Source organism: Chiloscyllium plagiosum, unplaced genomic scaffold (genome assembly GCF_037043375.1).
Source record: "Chiloscyllium plagiosum isolate Xiang-an unplaced genomic scaffold, Cpla_swu_hap1 HiC_scaffold_26, whole genome shotgun sequence".
In the NCBI taxonomy this organism is placed as follows: domain Eukaryota; kingdom Metazoa; phylum Chordata; class Chondrichthyes; order Orectolobiformes; family Hemiscylliidae; genus Chiloscyllium; species Chiloscyllium plagiosum.
Genome location: NW_028270164.1, coordinates 19,125,474 through 19,139,422, shown reverse-complemented (window position 1 = coordinate 19,139,422; position 13,949 = coordinate 19,125,474). Strand labels below are relative to the sequence as shown.

Genomic DNA, 13,949 nt, shown 5'->3' with positions numbered 1-13,949 from the left:
AATGGAAACAACCTCCCTGATTCTATCTTATCAATGCCCTTCATAATTTTATATTTTTTGATTAGATCCCCCTATTATTTTAAATTCTAATGAATGTAGTCCCAGTCCACTCAATCTCTCCTGATAAGCCAACTGTCTCAACTCTGGAGTCAACCTGGTGAACCTCCTCTGCTCACCCTCCAGTGCCAGTACATATTGAAATTGTTTGAATGACATCCAAAATAGAACAGAGGATTAGTGTCTCCCCAAACTTTGATATATTTCTTCGCCCAGAATTGGATAAGCACTGCTGCAGTCATTGCAATTCAAATAACTTTGCACTGAGATGTTATGTAACAAGGCATGACAGAAATGCAAGAGACTTTAAGTAAAAAGAGCTGCATAACTAAATTTGCAAGTTATTTTATTTATCATTTTCAATTATTATGTTCACATAACAAAATTCTTTGAGCCAGTACATTGATGGTTGTTGTAAATTTGCTCCAGCAAGTGGTGATATTTCCATAGATCAAACTGCAGGTCAGCTAGAGATCCATTACTGCAAATCTATTCAGGCTGAAAAAATTAAAAAGACTGTTAGTGTTTAACGGCAAATTTTTAAAATTAAGTCACAGAGGGACTCTTGTGCTCGAGACGATATCTCTGAACCAGGAGACTCAGACTCGATTCCCACCTGCTCCAGAGGTGTATAACAACATTAGAAAATATCCAGAATTAAGTCAATGTCTTGACAATATAATCCATACTAATGTTCACCTCAATTGGCAACACTTTTAACTCCCCGGTTGCAGGTTCTGAATACAAAATGAATCTGAATACAAAATCTATAGTGACACTGGTGCAGTGCTGAGAGAATCCAGCACTGTCTGAGATGCAATTTTTCAGACAAAGCAAAAAAATCAGGCCTAACTTTCTCCTTCAAGGGCAGTGGCTCTCATGGTCCAACTTTGTTCACATATGTTTTGCCAATATCATTTAAAATAAAAGTGGATTATCTGGTCATTAACATATTTCTGTTTAAGCTGAATTTATGGTGCTCCATTTGACTACTTCTTTTCCTCCCTAAAAACTGTTGCCACACTTCAAAAGTACTTAATTTGCAGTAAGGGGCATTTTCACTTGCGGCTTGCCAAAAGGAAGTGGGTGCATGAAGGGCGAGAAAACACTGCAGTACAAAGCAGAAAACACAAGGAATGAAGCGAACTAAATTACAAACTGACACAGACTCAGCTGGCATCCTTCTATTCTGTGACTATTTCACAAGACAGCCAGGACGATGGAAGGTAAACTGGTTGGACCTTGGTCGCTTTTTTGGTCCAAAACTCCTTCCATTGCTGAGACATTTGACAACATCTGAATTAACAAGTAAGCCTTTCTGATATGTAGCATATATACATCACATATGTAGCAGCAATGTTAGTTATGTAGGCTCAGCGCATGTACCTGCTTTATTTCAAGGCCAGTTGCAACAATCACAGGAGGGATCAAAGACTAATCCAGTAGCACATTCATTCACGTAGGTGACTCCATTAACGCATCGATAGTAGATGTTCTTATTCTGTTTATCAGGGTAGAAACCATTGGATTTGCCAGAGCAAAATTGTGAGTTACCCCCAGAAGGAGCATTAGTGTTGGGATTAGGAGGAGCAGCAGTGCTGGGAAGAGGAGAAGCCACACATTCTGAAAAGAAATAAGTTTCAATAAATTCACATAAAGGCAAACACTGCAGATTCTAGAGATGTTAAACAAACAGAGAATGCTGGAGAAACTCAGCAGGTCTGTCAACATCTGGGGAAGAGAGAAACAGAATTAATATTTTGAGTCTGGTATAAATCTACTTTGGAACAGAGAAGAAAGTTCATGCCAGACTCGAAAGATTCTGCTTCTCTCTCTCCAGATGCTGATAGACTTGCTGAGTTTCTCCAGTATGCTTTGTGTTTGTGTCATTAATTCATAGTTCAGTTAAAGAAATTGGTGTGAGTGGACATATTTAAAGACGTAAATGGAGTGAACTTTAATTCCACATGAAATGGGCATGAGATCAGGAGTTGTGTGTGGGCAACATGCCAGAAACCATCATTGTTAGATTGCTGCTAATGAGTGATGGGTATTGAGAGACATTCCACTGTCACTTATTGATTGTGAGAAGGCAGGAAATCAATTTTCACCATATACCAAACCCAGAAGAGGTGGAGTCCAAGCGACCAAGTTCTGCATTATTTTCTGTGTAATCAATAAGTGTTCCTCCTTCCTTTGATACATGCAGGGTTACAGGGATGGGATGGGTCTGGGTGGGAAGTTCTTCAGAGGGTCAATGTGGACTTGATGGACTGAGTGACCTGTTTCAACACTGTAGAGATTGTAAAGGTCAGGAATCTGGAATTTCCCTCCAAATACTACTTTACCCACAATAAAGTAGCAGAAATTGCAGAAGGTAGCTCACCCTACTATGTCAAGGGCAGTTAGAATAAGGCAACAAATGCTGACTTTGATTGTGATACTCACATCCCATTCAATAATTCTTTTAAAAAAGTGGACACTAAAATTTCATTTAATTTATGCTAACAAGCAAGTTATTTCGATCAGACTATGCCATTTGACACTGTACTGTTTGGCTCTAAATTGTTCTATTACTTTTGGTCAAATGATAAGGTATCCTATCTGCATTAATATTTTTCTACTGAGGTAATCAGAAGCAAAGCACATTGAAAAGACAATTTTTGAACTTATTTACATAAATAACATTAACTTACGCATAAGCAACAACAAGTAGATGGTGGAAGTTATTGTCACAACAAAGGATTACCTGGATTTATTCCAAGACCACTGTGTAATTTACTGATGAGAGGATAACGTCCCTGGTGGCAGAAAGTGCCACTGAAGTCATCCAGAGAAAGAGTCCATACCATAGCTCCTCCAATTTTGTTTTCCTTCAGCCATTTGATCTGGAACATATCCAGGGGAAAAGTTGCCATTGTTAACCTGAAGCTTTCACTTCACATGTGTGCTCATAAGATCTATAGCATCTCAAATTATGAAGACAAATCACTCATATTCTTATATGTTATGAATGAAAATGCATTTGTTTTACTTGGATATTAACCATTACATTTTTGTTCAAAGTCCCAAAAAAGGCTCTGTAAGATCATAATAAAACAAGGGAAGATATATCTTGGAGTATAATTGAGACAAGTTGCTTTAGAATGTCATGGAGCCATGGTTAATAATATGTAATTACCAGAAATACTGTTATAGAAGTGCACAGAGCTCCATTTCAATGTACATGTAGCTTTTTCATGTGAGTTTTAGAGAATATGGATAGACCTCCATTTGAGAATATTTAAAGCTTCAATTATCAATAGTATAACTGCATTTGTAACGTGAGATAATTCTTCACAACTTGGCTCTGCCTGGAATTGCAATTGTAGTTTGGACACAAACAAGTGAGTTCAAAAATGAACCATGTACTTCTTACAATATTATCATGTGAACGAATGAAATAGAAATAAAATGGGCAGACATTGTAAATGTCATGCCTTAACCATGTCTAGTAATTTAAGAATAATGATTAGCTCATTTTGCAAATGCACTTATTACAGATGGTTGTGATTAAGATTAACAATCAGAAAACCATAACTGCATTTTGGTTCTTGATAGGTAAATCTGGTGGCTAAGTCTAGGAATATCTATGCAGTTCTGCATTTCTTAATCTAAGGCAGGGTATTATTGATGCTGAGAAAGTACAGTGAAACTTTACCAGACTGATTTCTAGGATGGCTGGACTGACGTATGAAGAGAGGTTGAATTGCTTAGGATTTTGTTCATTGGGGTTCAGAAAAATGAGGGGGTAACCTCATAGAAACCTTTATAATTCTAACAGGACTAGACAGAGTACATGCAGGAAGGATGTTCCCAATGGCCGGAGAGTCCAGAAGCATGGGCCACAGTCTTAGAATCAAGGCAAACCATTTAGGATAGAGCTGAGGGAAAAATGTCTTCACCCAGAGAGTGGTGAGCCTATGGAATTCACTACCACAGAAAGCAGTCCCGTTGAAAATATTGTATGACTTCAAGAAGGAAGTGGACGTAGCACTTGGAGTTAAAAGGATCAAAGGATATGGGGGGAAAGCAGGAACAGGCTATTGAGTTAGACGATAGCCACAATCATAGTGCTTTTCAGCACCACTCTGCTGCCTGACCTGCTGTGCTTTTCCAGCACCACTCTAACCTCGACTCTGATTTCCAGCACCTGCAGTCGTCACTTTTGCCTACAATCATAGTGAATGGCAGTGCAGGAGTGAAAGGCCGAATGGCCTACTCCTGCTCCTATTTTCTATACTTCGATGTTTCTATGTCTCCTCTCTGATAAGGCATGTTTGGAATGTCAGTGCTAAAGATTACATCCATGTGCATAGCAGACCTTGTCTTCATAGCTTTGTGGGTTGTCATATCCAACCCATTCATTTCCTTTATAGGCATAAGGAACCATCTGTGGAGAATCCCATTTTTCCGTAGCACCTTTTAAGAAGAGGCAGATCTGTCAAAAGAATGAGACGTTAGAGTGCAACCTTTTCACTTGGGAATTATTACCAGTCTATCATAACTTAAGTGCACTTGAAATCTGCTTCAATCAATTATTTCCCATTGGATTTACTTAGCTCTTCTGGATTTTTTTTCTTATGTAATGCGCAAGACACTGTTCTTTTGAATCTGGTTTTTAATTGACTTTGACTGGTCATGTAAAATGGAGATATTTTACATGACCAGCACTGTGATACCTCTCTCCTACGTTTAGCAGAAACATATACAATGGCCATCTCAGTTGACTTGTCTCAGTACCCACTAACCATTGAAATTTCATCCAAATTTCACACTTGCAAATCATTTTAAGATTGAAAACAAAATTATTGAAAGTTGTTCAAACATTTACATTGCTGGTTCCTAAACTTTGAATTATAGAATCCCTTTTGACAAAAGCTCATTGACCATAAATACTTACACTGTATTCTTTTCTTCACAGATGCTGTTGAGTGTTTCCAGTAATTTCTATTTTTATTTAAGATTTATAGCGTCTGCAATATTTTGCTTGTGTAAGAAGACTTTCCATTTCTATTCATCTACGTTGGTTTCCCTCCTGTCACTGATCAAGTTGTTATATAGAGTCATAGAGTTGAACAGCATAGAAACAGACCCTTTGGTCCAATTCGGCCAACCAAGTTTCCCAAACTAAGCCAGTTCATTTGCCTGTGTTTGGCCCCACATCCCTCTAAACCTTTCCTTTTCATGTAGCTATTCAAATATCTCATATAATGAATACCAACCAAGCTAATGTATTCTCATGGAAAAATACAAGATTTTTAAAGTGTTGGGATATGTGGCACCCTTCCACAACATACGTACCTCAAAATAAGCCAGAAAACCGGATTGTTGTGTATAATACCCAGCCGGTCCAGCACCACTGGCTGGGGCACCGACAGCAGTGCTGGATGTGCTCAGTCTGAATGAGTGGCCATAAGCTGGGAATCCAACATTCAGTTTCTCTGCGGGAGCTCCATTATCCTTCCAGTATTTAATGGTATAGGCCTATGAAGAAATTTGTAACATTAATTATTAGTTCAAGGAAGACGAAAGGCACTTAATTCTGTTGCAAAACTGAAATAGGTGACATTCATGAATACAAACCATGTTAAAGTATTTGTTATTGCCTTGAGCAGAAGGGAGAGCATAAAGAGGACTATTTTCTCCAGTGAAGCTATTCCAAGATCCATAGAAATCATACGTCATCACATTGAAAAAGTCTAGAGTTCTGAAGGAAGGAAAACCAGTAAGTAACTTTGACATAAAACATACAATGCATATGTTTATTCTTAACCATATTCAAGGTCGTCTCTTCCTCCAAGGGTGACACAGTGGCCAGCAGTGTTGGCTCACAACATCAGGGACCTAGGTTTGATTCCAGCCTCAGGTGACTGTCTGTATGGAGTTTGCATATTCTCCCTGTTTCTGCCGATGCTCTGGCTTCCTGCCACAGTCCAATGATGTGGGTTAGTCATGGTCAATATGGGGATTGGGAGGGTGCTGGGTCTTGCTGAGACACTCTTTGGAGGGTCAGTGCTGACTCGATGGGCTAAATGGCCTCTTTGTGCACTGTAGGGTTTCTATGATTCCAGTAATCTAAAACTCAATTTACATTTCAGCAAGTTTATTACTGTTTATAATCATATTACAGCCCTGAAGGTTTTAGTCTATCAGCTCGATATCCCTTAGTGTATAAGTTACTCTCTTTCAGAATCAAATGCAGTGTGTGCAAATGAAAGAAAATCACTTGCAAATTTTCTTACGTGAATAGTATTTTCTGAATGAATTGCAGTCAGGCACAGATTTTATTCTGAGTGCTGAGTGTCTGAGTGGGACAAATTACCATAAACAGCAATATCTATTCTTTACTGTGGACTTGATAGTATTTCCTAATTGCCTACAATAATTTCAGAGGGAGATCGGTGAAAATGACATTCTGGCTTGATGTTCCACCAGAAAATCAGGGACTCAGTTTAGAAATTATACCCACCTCACCTTCGAAAAACATGATGAATTGTATATATTACCTGAGATGTGACAGATCAATTTGAGTTTGAATAAGTATAGGGTTAGATATTTAGGAATAGATAACAAGATGCAAATTAGGAAATGTTTCCATTGGTAAAGATCAAACAGAAAAAAAGGGTAATTATTGATCAAAATATCTGGTCAACCTGAATAATAAAGAAAAATTTACAGCCAGGACACATCTGGAGGCATTACAGTGTATGTCAAAAGAAAGTAATAATGTTATTGGATAGATCAAGAGTTATGTCGGTTTAGGAAAAGGCAGAATGGTAAGTTGTCCTATCACATTTGTGATATAGCTAACAAAGGTTTAATGAAGACTAGTCACATAGATTGTTTAAAATTAATTTTTGGACTGTAAGCTTTATTGGCAAGACCAACACCTATGACCCATCCTTAAATGCCCTTAAGAAAATGATGGTAAGATTCCAGATCTTTACATAGAAAAGAATTTATTTTACTTGGGGAAGTGACTGCAAGAAGAAATTGTACATTTTTATTTCAAAAGAAGGTAGTTTCAAGATTGAAAAAATAAGTTTTATTTAAGCTGTGCTGTAGGAAATAAAAACACTCAGAAACCTTAGAAATCACAGCAAAGAAATCCCACAAATTATTCCATTTATGTGTAGCTCTATGTAAAAGAGTTGATTTTGTGAGAGCACTCTCCCTGTGCTGAGGTTACAATTGACCTGTAAGGCTGACACCATACTCACTGTCCCAGCTGAGGAATCTCATAGGCAGCTTCAATCGTAGGTCTTCCAGCTGCCACTGCAGCTGAAATTAACAATCGTGGTCTCCCAGTACTTTTCCCTTCTGCTTCAAAGGCTGCTAGCAGTTCCTAAAATACAAATGTTTTGAAATTTAGTTAGTAACTAATATAGCTTGCACAAGATGTGGCTTAACAAGATGTATCAAAGAAGTACTAAGTTCCTTTGTTTTGAAAATTGTATCTATGGCCAAGCTTGGTGCAGTAACATGCCTAATGTCAGGGTTTTGGGGCTTTAGAGCCTTTGCCAGGCTTTAGCAAAGGTCAGAATAACAGCAGTTACTGCAAAGCAAATACATATATCATTATGGGCTGCTATTGATATGAAAAATCAACTGGCGTTCCTCATCCTGCTCAAAATCCAAAGTCAGTTACTTGTAAGTGTCCATGTTGGGACAATGCAGATAATAATACTCCACCCTGACTCCAAACCAGAGTAACATGTGCTCTGTTTACGCTGATACATGAATCTAGCCATGTAACTGAGGCATTGGAAGGAACTTATAGCCCAATCTGTCTTCAAGAGAAGAGAAATTGAAGTAAAGTTGCCTGTCTCTCCAAAATGGAGCTTGTTGAAAAATGAGTGATAAGATAGAAAGAAATTTAATTTAAAATGATTTCAATGAAACAGCAGAATCCGATGATCTCAGTTAATAGGTCAAAGGTTTATCCTGTTCCTGCATTTTGAATCCACAAACGTTGTGTGACTTTAACATGAAGGCTTATTGCAAGTTTTCTCAAAGTTTATGAAGTAAATACAGTTTTATTTATTCATACAATGTCAATTTTTTATATAAATGGTGATCAAAATAATCTGTGTGTATTGTTTACTTTTTAACATTGTATAAGCAGAGTAACTTGCCAGTTAGGTTCTTACCTGTGTTAAGACTGTGAAGAGATGCTTGTCTTGAGCTGGGCTTCCTCTTGACCCAGGATACTCCCAGTCTATGTCCAAACCATCAAACCCATACTTACGTAGGAAGCTAATGGCTGATTTTATGAATGTTTGCCGATTTGCAGCTGTGGAAACCATAGCACTGAATCTATTGAAGAAAGTTAATGAAAAATCATTATTGACAACAGAGCTTGTTACGAAGCAATGGTAAAACAGACCTTATATGGTGACTCATGCCAGGAGGTTAGGAAGCAAAACAACATCATTCTCATTTAATTTCATGCAGAATTTGAAAGCAAATGTTTCCTTAAACAAACAATGATTCCATCTTACTTTTGAGTTCCAAAGTTCCAGCCTCCAACAGAGAGAAGAGTTTTAAGGTTTGCATTCCTGTTGTACACAAACAGTTGAATTAGAAAAAAAAAGCAGTGAAGGGAATAAAACACTTAAATGAATTACTGAAATTACTTTCAAGTATCACAATCTTAATCTGAGGAGACACTGCATCTAATTAATGTACAGTGCCTTAGTTCAATGGTAAATTAAATAAGGGTGTATTATCAACAGAATCTCTGAAAAAATGTTTTTTTTGCTCTCTATAACTTCCTTTCTTTTTTGAGTTGTTTTGTGAAGCTGTGATGTTGTGGCTTTCAGTAAAGATCACTGAATAAGTCTCCAATTATCAAACATGCAATACTGAGGGACCTCTCAGCATGATGTAGATTGCTGATCCTCATAGATTGGAAATCAGATCTTGAACTTAAAATAAATGTAAAGGTAGGGTAGAGCTATACATCTTGTATGGGAGGCTACATTATATGCAGTCATCAAAACAGAAGTTATATTTCAGGAGTTCACTATCAATGTACCATACCTGGTTTTCAAAGCATTAAATGATTTATAGAGAGTCACATCATTCCATTCGAAGGTAACAATTTTATTGTTGTTTATAACAGCAAAAGCATAGATCAGGTGAGTGCACATGCAAGGGTCCACATCATCTGGGGTATATTTTGCTATTCCTGGTCTGTACTGGGCCCAGTTTGCAAAGTAACAGGCCAGTCTGTAGGCAGACCCTGTGAAGAAGGTGAGATAGAAATCAGGAGTGCAGACTAAACACATTAAATAATGAATACTCTCTAATGAACAAAGACTTACCCAGTTGCAGGCATGCCAACAAGGCCACTGTTGTAATAAAGGAAAAAGGATAAGTGTTAGAATTATGATCAAAGGATGTGTAAAGATACAAAGGCTCAAGTCCTAAGGTGACTTTCTGAGTTGCACCTCAGTGTGCTGAAACAATGCATGGATATATGTTTGACCTCCTTACTCAAGCTTTTATTGTAAGGTGCTTAGCGCATTGAAGGATCATTGGCAACTGTTGAATTAAACTTGACATTGCAGCTAGGTTGTACTGACCAGTTGATTTACTGACTTATTGAGAGATTATGACATTATTACATTTTCTTGAAATACTTCTGTCCCTTATTTTTGAAAAAAAAGTATAGTTTATTTTTCATATTCTTATACAGCTAAGTTAAAGCATTCCATCACTGGTAACCAATGGAGCCTCATTGATTTACGAAACATTGTATGAGGTGGTGCAAATAACATCAAATTAACAGCTCTGAGCTTCAGTCTAATATTATCAACTTACACTCGGCTTTTCAACATCCATTAAGGTTAAGCGTGCTTGGAACACTTAGCATAAGATACTAAATGTAAAGGCTAGTTGGTTTACTGGGTCAACAACTTTGGTGTGGCCAAGACGACATGCATATCCTGTGTCTGAGGACAGGAAAGGATGAGACCATGGTTGAATTTGAATACAAGGATAAAACATTTTTATAATCAGGATGTTGCTGGGCCATAAGCGAATGTGTAAGCAAGTGCAGGGGCGATGGGTGAACAGAACTTGTGAGTTACAATATGGACAGCAAAGCTTTGGATGAGCACAAGTTTATGTGAGGTGGATGAACATTGGAGTAATCAAATCTCAATCCAACAAAGGAGCAAAAGAAGGTTTCAGAAGCAGATAAACAATTTGAGTTCAATAACATTGCCCGCTCCCATTTCATTGAAATGACAGAACATGGATTGAAAGTTATATTTGTGAATTTGTCTACAAGGACACAGCACTCTCAAAAGGCATTGCTTTTGGTTAAGTATTTTTAAAAATCACAAATGACTGCAGTTAACTGAATCATTCTGCCTTGTGGCTACTTAAGCTTCCAATTATATGTAAAATTGGCAGATCTTTTTATTAAGCGTGAATGACTTCTGTTGTCAGAGTTCCCATTCTTTCATGGGATATGGGCATTGCTGACTCGACCAGCATTTGTTGTTCAATCCTAATTACCCTTGAGAAGAGCTGTCTTCTCACGCTGCTGCAAGTCCATGAAGATTACATACTGTTTGAAGTGAGGAATGTGCAGAAAATTTGCATTACAGAAATGAAAAACAAATTTAGTAATCCCTTTGGAAATTCCTCTGCAGGTGAATAACAAAGCAATACTGAATGGGGTTGTCAAGTGGGATTGGTCTGAATCAGCAGAAACCTTATTACATTAAACTGTGGCAATATGAGCATGTAATCTGAAGAGATTTTATTGCTCAGACAAGACCAAGCTCTTTGACGTAAACTGATTTATTTGTATTGAATCAAAAAATAGTATTTTCTTTGTTCCATGCCCCATTTAATTACTGAATATATAAAAGAAACCCTACAACATAAAATACATTCACACGGAGAGAAAACTCACCTGTCCCAAGTACAAACTTCGTCATTTTGCAAGTGGTGTATTTTAGATGCCCTACTTCATCTTAAATATACTGAACTTATCACTAATTATTAAAAGCTTTGTGTGTTGAGAGCTTTATATCTTTGGAAAAGTAAACATACTTGCCTTTGAAATTTATAATGGAATGTCAACACACTTTAGTGCTTGTCTTTCTCATTATGTTGGAAGTCTTATCTCAAATACCGCCATTGGTTCCAGCTAAAATATTGTCCTTCATTATAACCCTGCATTGAAGATAATATTCTGAAGCATGGAGAGATAGGAACGTTGTCGGATTAACTCTTAGAATGAAGTCAATAAATCAAGGTAGAGAAGGTATGAAGAGCAATATGGATAAAAGAAATGAAAAGGCTTGAGGAATGCCAGGTGGCATGCCAGGTGGCATGAGGATGTGTCCATGTGTTGTAAACTCAAGCACAGAATATGGAAAAGCACCAATGCCACACACCAAGATATGCTGCTTTTGTTAACAATACTAGCTAGGATGGCTGAGTGTTAAGTGATAGGAATCTGGGCGGCACAGTGGCTCAGTGGTTAGCATTGTTGCCTAGCAGCGCCAGGGACCTGGGTTCGATTCCTGCTTGGGCAACTGTCTGCGTGGAGTTTGCACATTCTCCCTGAGTCCGTGTGGGTTTCCTCTGGGTGCTCCAGTTTCCTCCCACAGTCCAAAGGTGTGCAGGTCAGGTGAATTGGCCATGCTAAATTGCCCATAATGATAGGTGCATTAGTAGGGAGTTGGTGAATGGGTCTGGGAGGGTTACTCTTCGGAGGGTTGGTGTGGACTTGTCGGGCCGAAGGGCCTGTTTCCACACTGTAGGGAATTTAATCTAGAGGAAAATAACGCATCAAGTGACCATTGATATGGTCTGCTACTAACACCTCAATTAGTCTGTCATCAAACACCAAATTGAAAGATGGACATTTCAGGCCTCAGTTAAGTGCAAAATATTTAGGATGGATTTTTTCCCTGTTTGGTGTGGCATGAACAACAATGAAAAAATACAGTAAGAATCAGCATTGAGAAAAAGATTCTGATTTTCCCTTTCAGACATTAATGGCAACTTTGGATTATTCAGGTGACCCCCTTCTTTCCATGAATTTGCATCTAATTAACCCCCAACTCGCTTCATTTATTAGCCACTTCCAATTCCCCTCTCCTTCCACAAGAAACTAGTGCAAATTCTCAACTTATAACTGGCACAAATTCTCAACATGGAAATCAAAGCAGGAACCGGGAAGCTACAGTTCACTTAATGTCTGTCATGATGTTCATTCAAATGCTTCACACTGACATCCCTGCACTTTCCACGGCCGCCAAATTTCTTGACCCTTCATCCATGGAGATCGACATCAAAAATCCATCAGCCTTATCACATCATCATTCTTGTCTCAGAACAGCTCACACACGCACTTCATCCCTCCAACACTTCACTCTGGAGCTCAGTGACATGTCAGACTTACATCTGCCAGGTTGCTTTGCATGAAGTGACATACATGCAACTCTTGTGTCTACACAGGATGCATTTTACAGCTCTGAACTTGCAGCCTGAGTGCTCCCTGGTTTTGTGTTTACTTAAAGCCTGCCAGCCTTTGTATACCTCATATTAGACAGTCGCTGGCTTCAGTACAGACTAATGGGCCACCAGTCTCTGTGTGAGTCACATTGCTTCCTCAGCGCACAGGGTTTTCTGTGTTCAGTTACCAGCTGCCAGTCTCTCAGGGTTGTATTATGTTTTACTGCAGAGTGATAGGAGGCAGCTTGTCATGGTAGGGAGCACTGAACAGTCAAGGAATCGACATGTAGTGGTGCAGCATGGGCCAGCCTATACACGATGTGCCAGTAGTTTACATGGCAAATGCATTGCAGGGGCTTTCAGCAAATGTCTAGCTGTGAAAGTCAAAGGTGAATCGACTTGAACTCCCGGCATCGGTGTGGACTCGACTCCCAACCTCGCCTAGCATGGTCTGGGTCGGAAGGACTGTTATTCTGAACTCCTATTTCTCTATTTTCTTATTTATTGAGACTTCTTTATTTTTCTAGTTGTTTTCCCTAAAATTTGTACTGAAGAATCTGTATCTAGGTACCTTGGTATCTAAGATGGCGCTATAAGTGGCGACTTGAAATCTTTTCACTGTACTGATGTAAGTGCATATGACAATAAAGCTAACTATAATTCTAATTCCATTAGTGATTACCCTTGTGGAATGCAGAAGATCATTGACCTTATTCCTGTACTGCCAGGTGTCTCTGTTCACCTGGGATACAGTGCTGACCCGAGCTGCAAATTGGCTCACTGGCTGTGTTGTTGTGGTCTGCAGGGAAATGGACCACACTCTACTCTACCACCCAATCCACCATGGCTCGAAGATCCCTGTCTGTGAGGTAGGGAGCAAACTTTTCTTTCTTCCAGGCCATATTTTCGATACAAATAGTCCAGTACCATACTATGGGATGTCATTCCAGGCTTGCAACATCTGGAGGGGTCTGTGCCTGCGCTTAAAGATAGTGTAAAGTCCCAGCAGTACCAAATGTGTCTGCCTCTACAGACACACAATTCCCCGAGAAAGGTGTCCAAGAGCCTGTTGCATAATTAACGAACTGAAGATTGTCTGAGGAAAATATTCTCAGCCACAGCAGAGATGGTATCATGAACTTGATAAAAATGCTTCAACTGAAGATGAGAAACGTCTCACCACAGGGAACTTTCTGATTGATCTGATCCCATTAGCAACTAGAAATCTACAAATATTCATTAGCACCTTGGGCAGCCTGGTGGCTCTGGTTGGCACTGCTGCCTCACAGCACCAGGGACTTGGGTTCGATTCCAGACTCAGGCAACTGTCTGTGTGCTGTTTGCACATTCTCCCTGTGTCTGCATGG

The 13,949-nt window shown here is 38.8% G+C and overlaps 1 protein-coding gene across 1 annotated transcript; it reads right to left on the bottom strand.

Annotated features, from left to right (window-relative positions):
• Nucleotides 1-386: 386 nt before the first annotated feature.
• Nucleotides 387-11,048, bottom strand: LOC122563127 (acidic mammalian chitinase-like). Its single transcript, XM_043716575.2, has 12 exons — nucleotides 11,030-11,048; nucleotides 9,426-9,452; nucleotides 9,142-9,343; nucleotides 8,601-8,657; nucleotides 8,250-8,415; nucleotides 7,320-7,444; nucleotides 5,683-5,806; nucleotides 5,401-5,583; nucleotides 4,421-4,537; nucleotides 2,807-2,945; nucleotides 1,444-1,680; nucleotides 387-555 (listed from the first exon to the last, which is right to left on the bottom strand). The coding sequence occupies exons 3-11, from the start codon at nucleotides 9,249-9,251 to the stop codon at nucleotides 1,454-1,456; spliced, it is 1,248 nt and encodes a 415-aa protein (XP_043572510.2). The 5' UTR covers nucleotides 9,252-9,343; nucleotides 9,426-9,452; nucleotides 11,030-11,048; the 3' UTR covers nucleotides 387-555; nucleotides 1,444-1,453.
• Nucleotides 11,049-13,949: the final 2,901 nt, after the last annotated feature.